Source organism: Grammomys surdaster, unplaced genomic scaffold (assembly GCF_004785775.1).
Source record: "Grammomys surdaster isolate TR1022 unplaced genomic scaffold, NIH_TR_1.0 125925, whole genome shotgun sequence".
NCBI lineage: Eukaryota > Metazoa > Chordata > Mammalia > Rodentia > Muridae > Grammomys > Grammomys surdaster.
In genome coordinates this window covers 3,674,907-3,689,106 of record NW_021620749.1, presented here as the reverse complement: position 1 = coordinate 3,689,106, position 14,200 = coordinate 3,674,907, and the positions used below count along the sequence as shown (strand labels likewise).

Sequence of the window (14,200 nt, the reverse complement as noted above, 5' to 3'; positions counted from 1 at the left end):
CTCTCTCTCTCTCTCTCTCTCTCTCTCTCTCTCTCTCTCTCTCTCTCCAGGTGAACAGCCCCTGACACACATGCCTACCAGAGCCCAGGGCATCGTCCCAGCTCCCAATTAAAGTACATGTGGCCTTTTTGACTAGGCTGCAGTGGTTTAAGACCCCTTTGGGGGTTACATATCAGATATCCCACATATCAGATATTTATACTGTGATTCATAAAGAAATTACAGTTAATATAGTATCCATGAAATAATGTTATGATTGAGGGTCACCACACACGTGTTTCTCACATACTTTAAGGATATTTGATTCTGCCACAGAGTAAACAGTAAAACATACTCATGAATTCATACACTCCATACACTTTATCTGTTTTAGAAGTATTTTTAATGTGTATGGGAGTTTTGCCTGCATGTATGCGTGTGTGCCACGTGCATGCCTGGTGCCCTCAGAGGCCAAAACGGGGCAGCACATATCCTGGGCCTGGAGGAACAGATGTCTGTAAGTGCTGAGAATGGAACCTGGATCCTCTAGAAGAGTAGCCAGTGCTCTTTAACCACTGAGCCTCTTCTCCAGCCTCTGCTACCTATTTTATGATATAGAACCATAAACTGTAAGTGTGCCCTTCCCAGCCTTGAACAGGCCGAGTAAGACAAACTAAGGACAGACGGACGGGACCCCCGTGTGTGCCAACTTGGACGTAAGGATAGAACAAGAGCGCTGCCCAGAGACAGGAAGTCACAGAGGAAGTCACTGATGACCAAGCGTAATTGCCAATCTTCATGGTCAACTTGATCAATTTTAAGAGCACCTCTGAAACACACCCCATGGCTTATCAACTGAGGAGGGAACTCCCACCCTGAACTCAAGGGACTCCATCCTATGGATGAGGGACCCAGGCCAAACAGGAAGCAAAGGTCTGATTACGCCAGCACTCTTCACTGCGCCTCCCGGTCTGCTGCACTGTGAGCAGACTGATTCATCCCTGAGGCCACAGCTTTGGGACCCTCCAGCATCACCCCTCCCTGACAAAATAATGTCCTCACACTGTGATCAAAGAAACCCCTTTCCTTCAATTCTTTCTCATTGGATATTTGGTCACAGACCCAAAAAAAAAAAAAGGAGAACACAAATCATGGAACATCTAGATGTGAAGTTACTTCAAACCAACCAGTCTCTACGTAAAAACACAGACAAATAACAACACGGCTTCCAAGCAGATGGCTGCTGAGCCACAGCTGCCGCAGGAATGCATGCCACATCCTTACAACAGAGCAAAAGCACACTGGCTTCGGGCGCCTGCCTTCCATCTGCTGAGCCAGGGCAACCTCTGGGCGGCAGGAATGGCTGACACAGCAGAGGGGGACTGCACTGTGCCCCAAGCACGTGGTCCTTCCATCATGGCTACCTGATCCAAAGTGTTGTTTCACCCCAGACCTCATCTCCTTTCTCACTGATCACTGAACTGATTTGAACATGTTAACTTGATCTGCCACCCTGTTTTGTGACCACTGGGGCAGCAAAGGCAAATGGATCTCTGTGAGTTCAAGGCCAGTCTGGTCTATTAGACAGTACCTTAGATACCTATTGAGGAGACAGCTGTGGCAAGTGTGCTAATGCACCCTCATATCTAGTGTCCCCTCTTCCCTTGAAGTGACAGAACTCTGCGTCTTTGCTGAACCCACAGAGTCTAGGTGAGGGACTGGACTTCTCGTCCTCCCTTATTGCTAATTGACCAAGGAGATTGAAACATGTTTCAAAAGTCTAAACTCTGAGAGGCTGGATGGGAACGGCAACAGCCCAGGCCATCTGTGGACCACAGTGTCAAAGAGGAAGCTGGCCATCTTCCGCTTCTCTCTCTTCCCCTATTCTGAGGGCTATAATGTATGTGAGGTCCCTGGTAGAGTGTCAGGGCACAGCAGGGGACAGAGGCTGCACTGGACCTGGGATGGCAGAGAAACAGAAGAAAAGAGAATTGTCCCCTAGCTGCTATGACACCTCACTGGGAGGGAAGTTCACTTTCAGCCTGCCTGAGCCGCTAAGTCACTGTGGGTCTTTTTGTTACAGTAGCTGTTCCATGCAGTGCAGCAACTTGTCACTTAAGAGGCAGCGTGTGCCAAAAACAAAAACAAAGACGTTACCATACTTACACAGAGTTGTTTCAAGAGAAACTGCATACTTTTGATATTTTATTGTAGCGCTTTAAAATTTTTAGCTTTGTTTGTCTGTTTGTTTGTTTGTTTGTTTGTTTGAAATCTTATTAAATGGGCTGGAGAGATGGCTCAGAGGTTAAGAACACTGTCTGCTCTTCCAAGAGGTCCTGAGTTCAATTCTCAGCAACCACATGGTGGCTCACAGCCATCTATAATGAATTCTGGTGCCCTCTTCTGGCCTGCAGGCATATATACAGGCAGAAAGCTATAGCTGTATACATAATAAATAAATATTTAATAAATAAATAAAAAGACAATATCAGAACCAAGCTCAAAAAAAAATAGAAATCTTATTCAATTTACACATAATACTTTAGGTCGTACAAGGCTTTTACTTCCCATTAAGCATGGTGTCTTAGGTTTCTATTGCTATGATACCAGAAGCATCTCATGGAGGAGAGGGTCTCCTTGACTTACAGGTCACAGTCTACCATCAGAGGAAGCCAAGACAGGAAATGAAACCAGGAACCTAGAAGCAGGAGCTGATGCAGAGCCATGCAGGGGTGCTGTCACTGGCTTGCTCCCCATGGCTTGCTCAGCCTGCTTTCTTGCAGCACGCAGACCACCTGCTCAGGGAAGGCACTGCCCACAGTGAGCAGGACCCCTCTACAATCATGAATCAAGAAATACCCTACAGACTTGCCTAAAGGAACCCTGATGGGGGAATCTTTTCAGTTGAGGTTCCCTCTTCCCAGATGACCCTAGCTTGTGTCATGTTGACAAAGATCTAATCAGGATACATGATCACCTGAGTTTGATCTCTGTGACCCCCATTTGACCCTTAGGTGGTACCCTGCATGTACACACATCTGTATATAATCAATCAACCAACCAGTAAGTGTTAACAGAACAAAATTATACAAAGAAATAAAGAGGGACCTGGGAAATGGCTCCATTTATAAAGCACTCCCAGTGTTTGCACAAGGACCTGAGTATAAACCCTAGCGCCAAACCATGCCAGGAATGGTGAGCCTTCAAACACTCTGGGAAGGTGGAGACTGACAGATGGGTGAGCCCCAGGTGCCAGTACCAGACCCTGTCTCAAAAACAAGGCAGAGAAACTGAAGATACCTGAGGTTGTCCCCTGGCCTCCACATCCACCCATATGTACAAACACACACATACAAACACACTCACACAAACACATGTACATGCACAGACAAACAGATGAAAGTAATTTTACTAGTAATTTTACTAACCCAATATATCCAAAAAAAGAGGAAAGCTATGCAAAAAGTCCAGGAAAGATAATTCATTAAAAAATAAACAGACCCTGAGTTTGAGGCCTGCCTGGTCTACAGAGTGAGTTCCAGGACAGCCAGGACTACACAGAGAAACCTTGTTTCAAAAAGCCACAAAAAAAAGGACAAATAATAATAACAACAACAACAATTAATAATATAATAAACAAACAAAAACCCACTTGGGTTTGGACAGAGACACATCCTTAAGATACACAAGTAGAAGCTGGAGAGATGGCTCAGCGGTTAAGAGCACTGACTGCTCTTCCAGAGGTCCAGAGTTCAAGTCCCAGCAACCACATGGTGGCTCACAACCATCTGTAATGGGATCCGATGACCTCTTCTGGTGTGTGTGAAGACAGCAACAGTGTACTCACATATAAAATAAATAAATTATTCTTTAAAAAAAAAAAAAGACATACAAGTAGGACATGTCACTCACGGTTTCTGAAGACGATGGCTCCTGGAAACTGGTGCCTTGTGCCCAAATGCTCTCTGTCACAAACGCTATATGTTCTGCCTCAAGTATGAAGGGAGACACGAGAAACAGGGCCCATTTGTTCAAGTCATCAACAGACTACAAATATGGAAAGAAAGGAAGAGTCAGTGTCATTTCCCACGAGTGTCACTTGGGTCAGCGTGCCTGGCATGCTCTCCTCTTGCTCCTTCCCAGTCTGCTACAGACCCCTGCGACTCTTGCTTCATCTGACTGTGCTGTTTAAACAGCCTTATGGGCCAGGTCTGCTTCACAAGAATGCCAGTCTCTGGACATTTGCGTCCATGCAAGTCATTCTGACCGCCACTCCTCACAACCTGACGTGCGTGAGCCTTCCAAATCGCACCTGGAGGGAAGCACGTTTAACAGTGAGGTGCGCGCCTGGCAACTTCTGAAAGTCACACAGTTGTCAAACCCAGAGACTGGAGCTACTTCAGGAAAGAACCTTTCCCATATGCAGACACATCAGCAAACACACTTTAAAGGAAATGTGCACCCAATCAGGAATTCATTGGAGTTTTTATGAGTGGATCAGAGACAAGACTGGTTAGATGTGTCTGGCCATTTTTACCTGTGGGTTTTACATCCCTGGGCTGAAACAAAAAATAATTGTCTGTACAAATAAATTTACTTTTGTTCTTGTCACTGACCCCTAAACCACACTGTATAATAACCATTTACAGCTTTGCACCAGGGATTGAGGTAACCAAGAGGTGAATCAAATATAGGAGGAGCCACACAGAATGGGAATACCACGTTGTTTATACAAGGGACTGGGCTATTCTTAGGTGCTCATATATTGTTTTAGGTGAGTTATCAACCTTGAAAATCCACTTCATTTCCAGATTTCTGGAAGGATTGTAATTTGATTTGAAAAGGTTATAGTCTACTAAAATCAAGGGACACCCAGAGCAGAAAAGGCTGCATAGAGAAACCTGAGTCACAGCCCTGAATCCAGATAGACACAGTAGGGATGTGCGGGCAAAACTCAGGTTGAAGGGACAAGCAGGAGTGCATTGCGGGACAGGTATCCAAAAGGCTGTGCTCTACTTGGGGTTCTAAAGCAGGAAAGAACCAAGCAACTGAGTTAGCATAGTTAGAAGCCAAGGTCATGAATATGTTCAAAGTATCTAAGAAATTTTCTTTGGCAAACTCTCTACTCTGATATAAATCCCAAAGGTTCTGTTTTAAATAATCAGCTTAGAAACTGCCACAGTGGAAAAGTCCACCCTCAATTACTCGTCTTTGTGATCTCTCTCAAACGGTTTCTTAAGAGAACTGAGCCCAGATGTTCTAAGAGGGGCAGTGTCTGCGCCCACTGCACCTGCCTTGCTCCAAGTGGCACCAGTCATGTCTAGCTCTGTAGCTGTAAGCTTGGGAAATCTGAGAAAACTCGGTGTGTAATTCACACTTTATTCTTCAGATTCTTTTAATTTTATGTGTTCAGCTGTCTCGCCCCCATGTGTGTATGTGCACCATCTGCATGCCTTGGACTCTCTGGAACTGGAGTTACAGATGGTTATGAGCCACCACGTGGGGACTTGGAACTAAGTGAACACGGGTGCTCTGCAAGAACAACAAGTGTTCTTAACCGCTGAGCCATCTTCAATCCATACACTGTATTTTTTGTTGTCGTTGTTAGTTTCCTGGAAGCACGATTCCATCCCCATTCCTAAGCAGCTTGACAAAAATATTCACCCTGAAGTAAGATTATGATTCTCGTATGGGTGTTATGGTTTGACATCTATGAAAAAACTCTCGGTTTAGTGCTGAAAGTGAGGCAGATTTCCAGAAGGAAGCAGAAAGGGCAAGAGACCGTTGAAAAGCAAAACACTGTGTGATGTTCACGGAAACAAGCACTATGTCGAGAAGTATATGGTAGGAAGTGCACTGTGAAGTCAGGTCCCTTGCCTGAAGCCGACCTGTGCAAACTTCCCAGTGAGAGGCAGCGACCATCACCCTCCGACAGGACCAGAAGCTAGCCCATGGAAACACTAGGTGCTACGAGAGATGTCCTGGATGTCCCTGGTACAGCAGAAGGACCAGAGACACGAGGGAGGGGCAGCTGGCCCGTGGCCCACGGCGCACAGCAGGGCTTCCCAGGCTCTAGTGCACGCTTGGGCTGTGCGAGCTGGACTGCAATGCCGCCGCCGCCGCGCCCCGTCCACGCGGCGACCCCGCCCGCCGCCCACCTGGCTCTCGCCGACGCAGAAGACGCGGCCGCCGCGGCTCAGGCACACGCGCGCGCCCCGGGGCTGCGCGGCCGCGCGGCAGAAGGTGAAGGAGCAGCGCGAGGCGCGCAGCCGCCGCACCGTGTACAGCACCAGTGCGGCCGGCCGGCGCCCCCAGCGCGCCCACAGGTACAGGTAACACAGCGTGATGAGCATGGCCGGCGCCCGCGCCCGGCCCGCACCAGGCCCCGCCCCAGCCGGAAGCGAGGCTGGGAGGGGGTGGAGTGCGCGTGCGCTGCAGGAGTGGGCTGAGAGCCGGGCGGGTGTGCTGGCAGGAAAGGATGTAGGGGAGGGATGCGCTAGAGGTGCAAGGATGCAGGCTGGGTAGCAGCGGGGGGGCGGGGGCCCCCCCGGGCGCCAGGACCGTAGAGAGGGTGCCTCGGGTAAAGAGAGGCTATGCGAATGGAAAGGGCGGGCTAGGACTGAAGGTGGCACTGGAAGAGAGGCCACTGTCAGTCAGGTCTCAGGAGGCTGGCTTTCCAAAGGGGTAGAGAGAGCCAGGAGATTGAAGGTGTGCTCTAGAGATGGAGAGACCTGGGCTGCACAACTATAGTGAACTGGGGAGGTGAGAAAGACTGTGCTAGGGACATACAGGGACAGGCGCAGAGTAGTGAGGGTCTGGGAAAGGAGGCAGTCCTGAGAAACAGGAGAGTGATTGGAGGCTGGAGGTTGGAGGGTAGAGGGAGGGAAAGTGGATAGTCTAATCAAGTCAAAGTCCAACCTCCCTTCCTTGAGGGTGGGAATGAGTAAGGCACTGGGCCTAAGTTTATGTCAACAGCCAGTATTTGCTAACTATCAACACATCACAAATCAGAGAACTGACGGACTGACGGCCTCTCCCCAGCCCAGTTGGAAAATTAGGTGAGGCTATTTAGGTCATGCTAAAACTTCAAAAAGTACTACCAGGTAAATTACATGAATTCATATGAAGCACATAAAGAGACAAATGGGGTATTCACACTACATGTCTGTTACCAGTTTAACTCTGAGCCAGGTGGGAGGAGGAAACATGAGTGATGGTTCCCAGAGGTCCTGTCCCAGGGGAAGCACAATTCTGCCAGCAATTAAAAACAGCAGTTTTCTTCCCCAGAGCCTCTCATCCACAGTAACTCTGAACTAACAATTTCTAGTTGCTTGCTGTGTGACCCTTGCTCCCTCACTGTAAACAAGCAGCAGAATGTGTTAAGAACAGTCAGGTATGCCGCTCCCAAGGCTTGCCTAATCCTACGATAGATTTTTTAAAGTACACCGGCCGTGGATCTGCCCATTTCAAACGGCCACTCATTCTCCAGTGGTGGCTCACGCCTTTAATCCCAGCACTTGGGAGGCAGAGACAGGCCGATTTCTCTGTTCAAGGCCAGCCTGGTCTACAGAGTGAGTTCCAGGACAACTGGGGCTACACAGAGAAACCTTGTCTCGAAAAGAAAAAAAAAAGTCTACTCACAGAACCTCAGACTTTTTGGTCAGATGGTGTGGCAACAACAGATTTAACAAACAGGAGAGTCCAGGAAGAAATGACACATCACTGAGGACAGGAAGGCAGGCTGTATTGAAAGGAAGGCAGTCTGCTTCCTCCTAGTGGAAGTGGCTGGCTCCCTGCATGGCACTAGTTACCACCAAATAGTGTTTGTCCTGATAGTGTTAATATCAACTTGGCACAAGCTAGAGTCACTGGAGAGGAGGGAGGTTCAACTGAGAAAATACCTTCATAAGATTGGGCTGCAGGCAAGCTTGTAGGGCAGTGGTTCTCAACCTTCTTAACACTGTGACCCTTTAATACAGTTTATCTTGTTTTGGTGACCCACAAACATAAATGAGCCCTGGTTTCTATAAGAAAGACAGCTAAGCAAGGCAGTAAGCAGCAACCCACCGTGGCCTCGGCATCAGCTCCTGCCCCCAGGTCCCTGGCCTGCTTGAGTGCCTGTCCCTACTCCTTCAGTGATGGACTATGATGTGGAAGTGTGTAAGCCAAATAACCCTTTCCTTCCCAGCCTCCTGGTGCCTGTGAAGTTTCATCTTGGCAGTAGTGACCCTAATTAGGACTCTGTTCTAGTTTTCTTTCTATGGCTGTCATAAAACACTGACAAAAGTAAAGGGTTTGTTTTAGCCTACACCTTGGAAGCCAGGGCAGGAGACTGACACAGAAGGGATGCTTCCTGTCTTACTTACCATGGCTTACTCGGCTGGCTACCTTTCTTATACAGTGCAGTATTACCCAGGGATGGCACAGCCCACAGTGCCATGCTACCACTGAGCTAGAGCTCCATACTGATTTACTTTTATTTTTAAATGTGTGTATATGTGGTGGTTTATATATGCTTGGCTCAGGGAGTGACACTAGTAGGAGGTGTAGCCCTTGATGGAGTGGGCGTGGGCTTTAAGACCCTCGTCCTAGCTGCCTGGAAGCCAGTCTTCTCCTAGCACCCTTCAGATAAAGATGTAGAGCTCTCAGCTCCTCCTGCATCATGCCTGCCTGGATGCTGCCATGTTCCCGCCTTGATGATAATGGACTGAACCTCTGAACCTGTAAGCCAGCCCCCAATTAAATGTTGCCCTTATAAGAGTTCCCTTGGTCATGGTGTCTGCTCACAGCAGTAAAACCCTAAGTCAGAAGTTGGTACCAGGGGTGGGATATTGCTGTGATAGGCCTAACCATGTTTTTGTTTAGAAGAATGTGGATTTGGGATTTTGGATTTGGAAAACCATAGAATGTTTTAAGTGGGGCTTAATGAGCCATCCTGGTAGGAATATGGGAAACTTTGTTGCTATGAGTGATTTGAACTGTGCTGACCTGGCCCAAGAGGTTTCAGTGGAGAAGAACTTCAGTATGTGGCCTAGAGGCTGTTTTGTGGACTTTTGGTGAAAAATGTGGCTTTTTGTCCTTGTCTGAAGAGTCTACCTCAGGCTAAGGTGAAGAGACTCAGATTAATTGCATTGACAAAGGAAGTCTCAGAAACACCCATCATAGGCTTTGTTCTCTGGTTAAGTCTCATGAAGGGTGTTTTAAACAATCGTAGCAAGCTGAGAAAGGAAAACTATAAAATGTGGCTCAAGTATTAAAGAGGCACCAGGAAATGAAATGAAACGGAATCCTGTGTTCAAGAATATTAAATTCAATTAAGGGAGTGGTGACCTTGGGGCAAGATCCCGCCGAGCTAAATTTAGGTCCAAGCAGGGTGGTACAGGCCTTTAATTCTGCGTTAAGGAGATAGAGCCATGCAGATCTCTGAGTTCAAGGTCAATCTACAGAACAAGTTCCAGGACAGCCAAGCTTAGGCAATGAGGGAGTTGGAAAACAGAAAGCTGGTAACAGAATAAAGGGGACCATGTTCCAAGCCCAGCAAGCAGCAGAACACGGCAGCTTCAGCCTTGTGGCTCTGGCTTTAGATTCCAGAATAGAAGGGACTACTGGGGCAATTGATGCTGGTTAGCTGGTGTGGAGAAATTAATGGTGATTAAGAAGAGACCAGCATCACTGAGATGAAATCTTCTGGGAAGTGTTTTTTGAGAACACAAAGAAGCTGTGTTCCAGAGATAGTCAAGGTTGTACCTTGTGCTGCAGCTGGACTTGGTAATGTGTAAGAGTCACCCAGATGGTACTGGTTTTGAAGGTATGAAGGGGTCATGAAGAGCAGCTGAGGCGTGGCACTGTGAGAGGCCAGGGAAGGCCACTGGTGAAGGTGCAGCCTTAGTTGTAGTTGACAGCCCAGGACTGAAGGGGGTCATACAAAGTATTTGAGGCTTGGCACCATGAAGAGAGCCCATGAGAAGCTATTGGTGAAGCCTAGTTGCATTAGAAGACCTCAGTGTATTGGAGATGCCAGTGCCATGGGATGATCACCAAGAATAGCAGCAGCAGAAGAGTAGATCAACCTGAGCTTAGAGTGCTACAGAGAGCAGAGCTGGAGATCTGACACCAGCCTGGAAGATCATGTGTGGATCCCAGACACTAAAACAAGAAACTGTAACATTGAAGTTGTCTTGGAGACCCCCAGATGTTAGAGATGCCAGAGCCATGGGCTATCTGCTGAGGAAAGCTGCTAACAGGGAGTGGAACCAGCCCAGAAGAAAGAACTTTGCTGCATTCAACAAAGATGAAAAGGAGTGGAGATCTGAAGACCACTTTGACATCAGACACGGAGACACAGAGTTTGGAGTTTGCACAGTTGGTTCCCTGTCTTGCTTTGGGGATTAAAGTTAAGTCATTGGATGAATCTCAGAAGAGACCTTGAACTTTGGACTTTTAACATTTTTTAAGACTATTATAAACTATGGGGGCTTTAGAAGTTGGACCTAATGCACTTTTTTATTATGCTGTGGCTAGGTATGGCCCCCATAGAGTCATGTATTTGAACAAGCCTGTGGGAGCCAGGGAGTGGAATGTGATGGTTTGTATATGCTTGGCCCAAGGAGTGGCACTATTTGGAAGTGTGGCCTTGTAGGAGTAGGTGTGTCACTGTGGGAGTGGGCTTTAATACCCTAGTCCTAGCTGCCTGGAAGTCAGTATTCTGCTAGTGGCCTTCAGATGAACTGAAGTTCTACTTCAGTAGAACTCTCAGCTCCTCCCACACCATGCCTGCCTGGACATTACCATGCTCCAGCTTGAGGATAATGGACTGAACCTCTGAACTTGTAAGCCAGCCCCAGTTAAATGATGTCTTTTGTAAGAGTTGCTTTGGTCATGGTGTCTGTCCACAGCAGTAAAACCCTAACTAAGAAAGTATAGAAAGGAAAAAAACAAAGTTGTCAGAAAATACTTTTCTGATCTTCAAATATAAAAACATTAAGATTCCAAGAACACTGGGCCACCCAGATGGACCAGCCTGATGATTAGGCTGCCAAGTCCCTGAGACCCACATGATCATGTGAAAGGAGAAAAATCAGTTCTCACAATTTGTCCTCTGACCTCCACACATATGTTGTTGGCTGTCACACACACAGACACACAGACACAGACACACACACCCCAAATAAGAACTACCATGGATGACAAGGATAATAAAACAAAGGAAAGGACGAAAACACTAACATTAAGATCCTCAGGCTGCAGAGATAGCTCTACAGATAAGCGCTGTGATTTCTCTTTGGGAGGACTAAGTTTGGTTCCCAGCACCCACTTTGTGGCTCACAGCTGTCTGTATCTGCAGATCCTAGGGATCTAATCTTTTCTGGCCTTCTTGGAAAACAGGCACACACCTGGTACATAGACATACATGCAAGCAAAACACCCATGCTCATAAGATTTTAAAAAAAAAAAAAAAAAACTTTACAAAGATGTAAATTAAGAGCCTCCATTTATTTGGAGGCACACACATGACATAAGAGGAGACACCGGAAACAGAAACAGTTGATAAAGCCTTCAGATCTAGAATAAACAAAGAATGCCAAACTCATCAGACGTTAGGTTAGGCAGGACAGACAGACAGGCTGAAGATTCATAGGGCTCCAAGAGCAGATCAGAGACCCTTGATGGACAACTTGACGCTTGACCCGAAAGGCTTAGAAAATACAATCTGGGTAAGAACTGGATTAAACACATCTGGCTAGCGAGCCCCCTTTGTAAGCCCTTTTGTTTCACATCCACTTCACTGCAGAAGCCTTTGTGCTGACTTTCTGGTTTTGCAGTTTTCAGACCACACTTCTGTATGACAACAGAAACAACTAGCGAGACAAAGGAGATTCAACAGAGAGGACTGGCTGGAGCTTGATGAGGGTGCAGTGTGGACACAGAGCAAGACAGACACCTCTACCTAAAGACAATGCATGCGGCCACTGAGAACATAGCCCACACCTTTACTGAGAGCACAAACCAGCTACCTCTGCCACCACGGGGCTGGGCATAGAGCTCCAGGACCCAGGCCACATGATGGAAACCCCTAGTATCAACTGGCAAAGTCTCTGGGACCCAACAGGGAGAGGCAGGAAGGAGACAGTGGGAACAGTCGCCAGCCTCTGGATCTTTCAATTTTCAAAGTCCTGTTTCTAGTCCAGTGTTTATGGGTGAATTGTGCCCTCCCCCATTCATACAGTGACATCTTAACCCCTGGAACTTCACACGTAGCCATATTTAGAGGTGAAACCTTTACACAGGTGATTAAGGTAAAATGAGGGCATATGAGCCCCAATCCAGTAAGTGTGACTAGTGTCCTTGCAAAGGTAATGGACGTACTGAGGAGAGATCATTTGATGACACAGAGAGACGTCATCTGTATCCAAGGAGAGAAGCCTCAGGCAAAACCAACCCCGGTCATGCCTCCACCTTGGACGTCTAGTTCCCAAACTAAGCAGTACTTTGATAAGCACCCCCCAAACTAAGCAGTACTTTGATAAGCACCCTTGGCAGTTGAACACCTTTGAACCATCAGGCTTGGGAAGATCTTTGCTCCAATGTCCACTATCCTTGAGGCTCATGCCCACCCTGCTGGCTTCAGCTACCACCACAACCCACCGCTGTGACGCTGTCCTCTAGCAGGCTTCGTTGCCACCGTGTCACATCCACACTTCACCGTAGAGCTGGCTGGCACTTCAAGGGAACTTGAATAAAACCAAATGGATTTCTTCCAATAAGTCAGCTCCTGATTTCTTTCTTCTGTGCTCACAACAGTGTATTCTGTGTTGTGCTCTAAGCAGAATTTAGTCATTAGAGCCTTGACTTCTTGCACCTCACTTGTTTCTACAGCAGGAGAATAGCCATGTTTAATCTTTCTACTCCAAGACCCCAGTATGATCTCCTAGAAAAGAGTAACATGGCCTCCTTGGTCCCACTGATCCCTTCCCAAACGCCTGCTGTTCCACTCCACAGGGAATTCAGGCCACTCATGCCTGGCATTCAAGACCAAATGCTACACTACGCTCCCTCAGCTTCCATTCACTCACAGGCCAGGACATATCCCCGGTACCCACCACATACCAGGCACTGGGCCAGGCACTTCGTACACCCAGGCCTCTCAGTGAGCTTGCACTGTGGCTTGACCTTGTTGGTCCCTGGGGGTTCATGAACTAGGGCAGCTTGTCTCCTTTGGGGACCGAATGAGTCTTTCACAGGCATCACCTAAGACCATCAAAAAAAAAAACTCACAGATATTTATACTTCGATTCATAACAGTGGCAAGATTACACTTATGAAGTAGCAATAATGTTATGGTTGGGGGTCACCACAGCATGAGGAACTGTGTTAACGGGTCGCAGTGTTAGGAAGGTAGGGAACCGCTGTGCTGGAGGCTCAGTCCCCAGTGCAGCAGTAACAGGAGCATGTAAGGCAGGAGCAGCTGCAGGCATGTCCAACCTTCCTGTGGAAAGCATTTCCATCTACAGGCGTCACACTTGAGAACTGGACAGTCAAGCTAGCAGAAAAACCTCACAATGCTTTCAGTAAGTTTGTGATTCTGCATTTTTGGCATTCATGGCTGTCCTGTGATGCCCTTGGGCTGCAGGGTAGAGCTGCCTGCCTAGAGAAGGATGGGTAGGTCCTGGGAGATTGCTGTCCTCAGAAGGGATCGATGGAATTCCCACAGGATTCAGGTCAGTTCTCACAGAATGTGATGTTACAAAACCAGTAGGTGTGCTTGCTTCTGCGTATGACGTTCCCTTCTGTTTCCCAGAGAGCCCAGCCAGAAGCCAGACTGATGGGTTACCCAACCTTGGCCTTCAGACTCCAAAACTGTGAGCTCAGTTTACTCATTACCCAGCATCCAGCATATGTTGTAACAACAGAAAACAGGTATAGTGACTCAAGCTACTTGGGAGGCTGAGGTAGGAGGGTCATTTCAACCCAGAGGGTCAGGACCAGCTGGGGATTATAGGAGACCCCTCCATCAAAAACTTAAATGAGGGCTGGAGAGATGACTCAGTGGTTAAGAGCACTGACTGCTCTTCCAGAAGTCCTGAGTTCAATCCCCACAAACCACAAGGTGGCTCACAACCATCTGTATGGGATCTGATGCCCTCATCTGGTATGTCTGAAGACAGCAACAGTGTACTCATAAATTTTTAAAAACTAAATGAAATCATAGAAAACAAACTGA

At 47.5% G+C, this 14,200-nt stretch overlaps 1 protein-coding gene across 4 annotated transcripts in view; it reads right to left on the bottom strand.

The window, feature by feature from the left end:
• Hlcs (holocarboxylase synthetase) overlaps positions 1-14,200 on the bottom strand; it is a 168,187-nt gene that overhangs the window by 150,208 nt on the left and 3,779 nt on the right. For 2 of the 4 annotated variants that reach the window (XM_028752495.1, XM_028752494.1), the window contains exons 2-3: positions 13,087-13,227; positions 3,892-4,026 (exon numbers count right to left, since the gene is read on the bottom strand). In XM_028752495.1, coding sequence (XP_028608328.1) covers positions 3,892-4,026; positions 13,087-13,224 — 273 coding nt within the window. In that variant the 5' untranslated portion in view covers positions 13,225-13,227. Of the gene's footprint in view, positions 1-3,891; positions 4,027-6,137; positions 6,333-13,086; positions 13,228-14,200 lie in introns of those variants that run through there. The other 2 variants (XM_028752493.1, XM_028752496.1) reach the window with 2 other exon arrangements.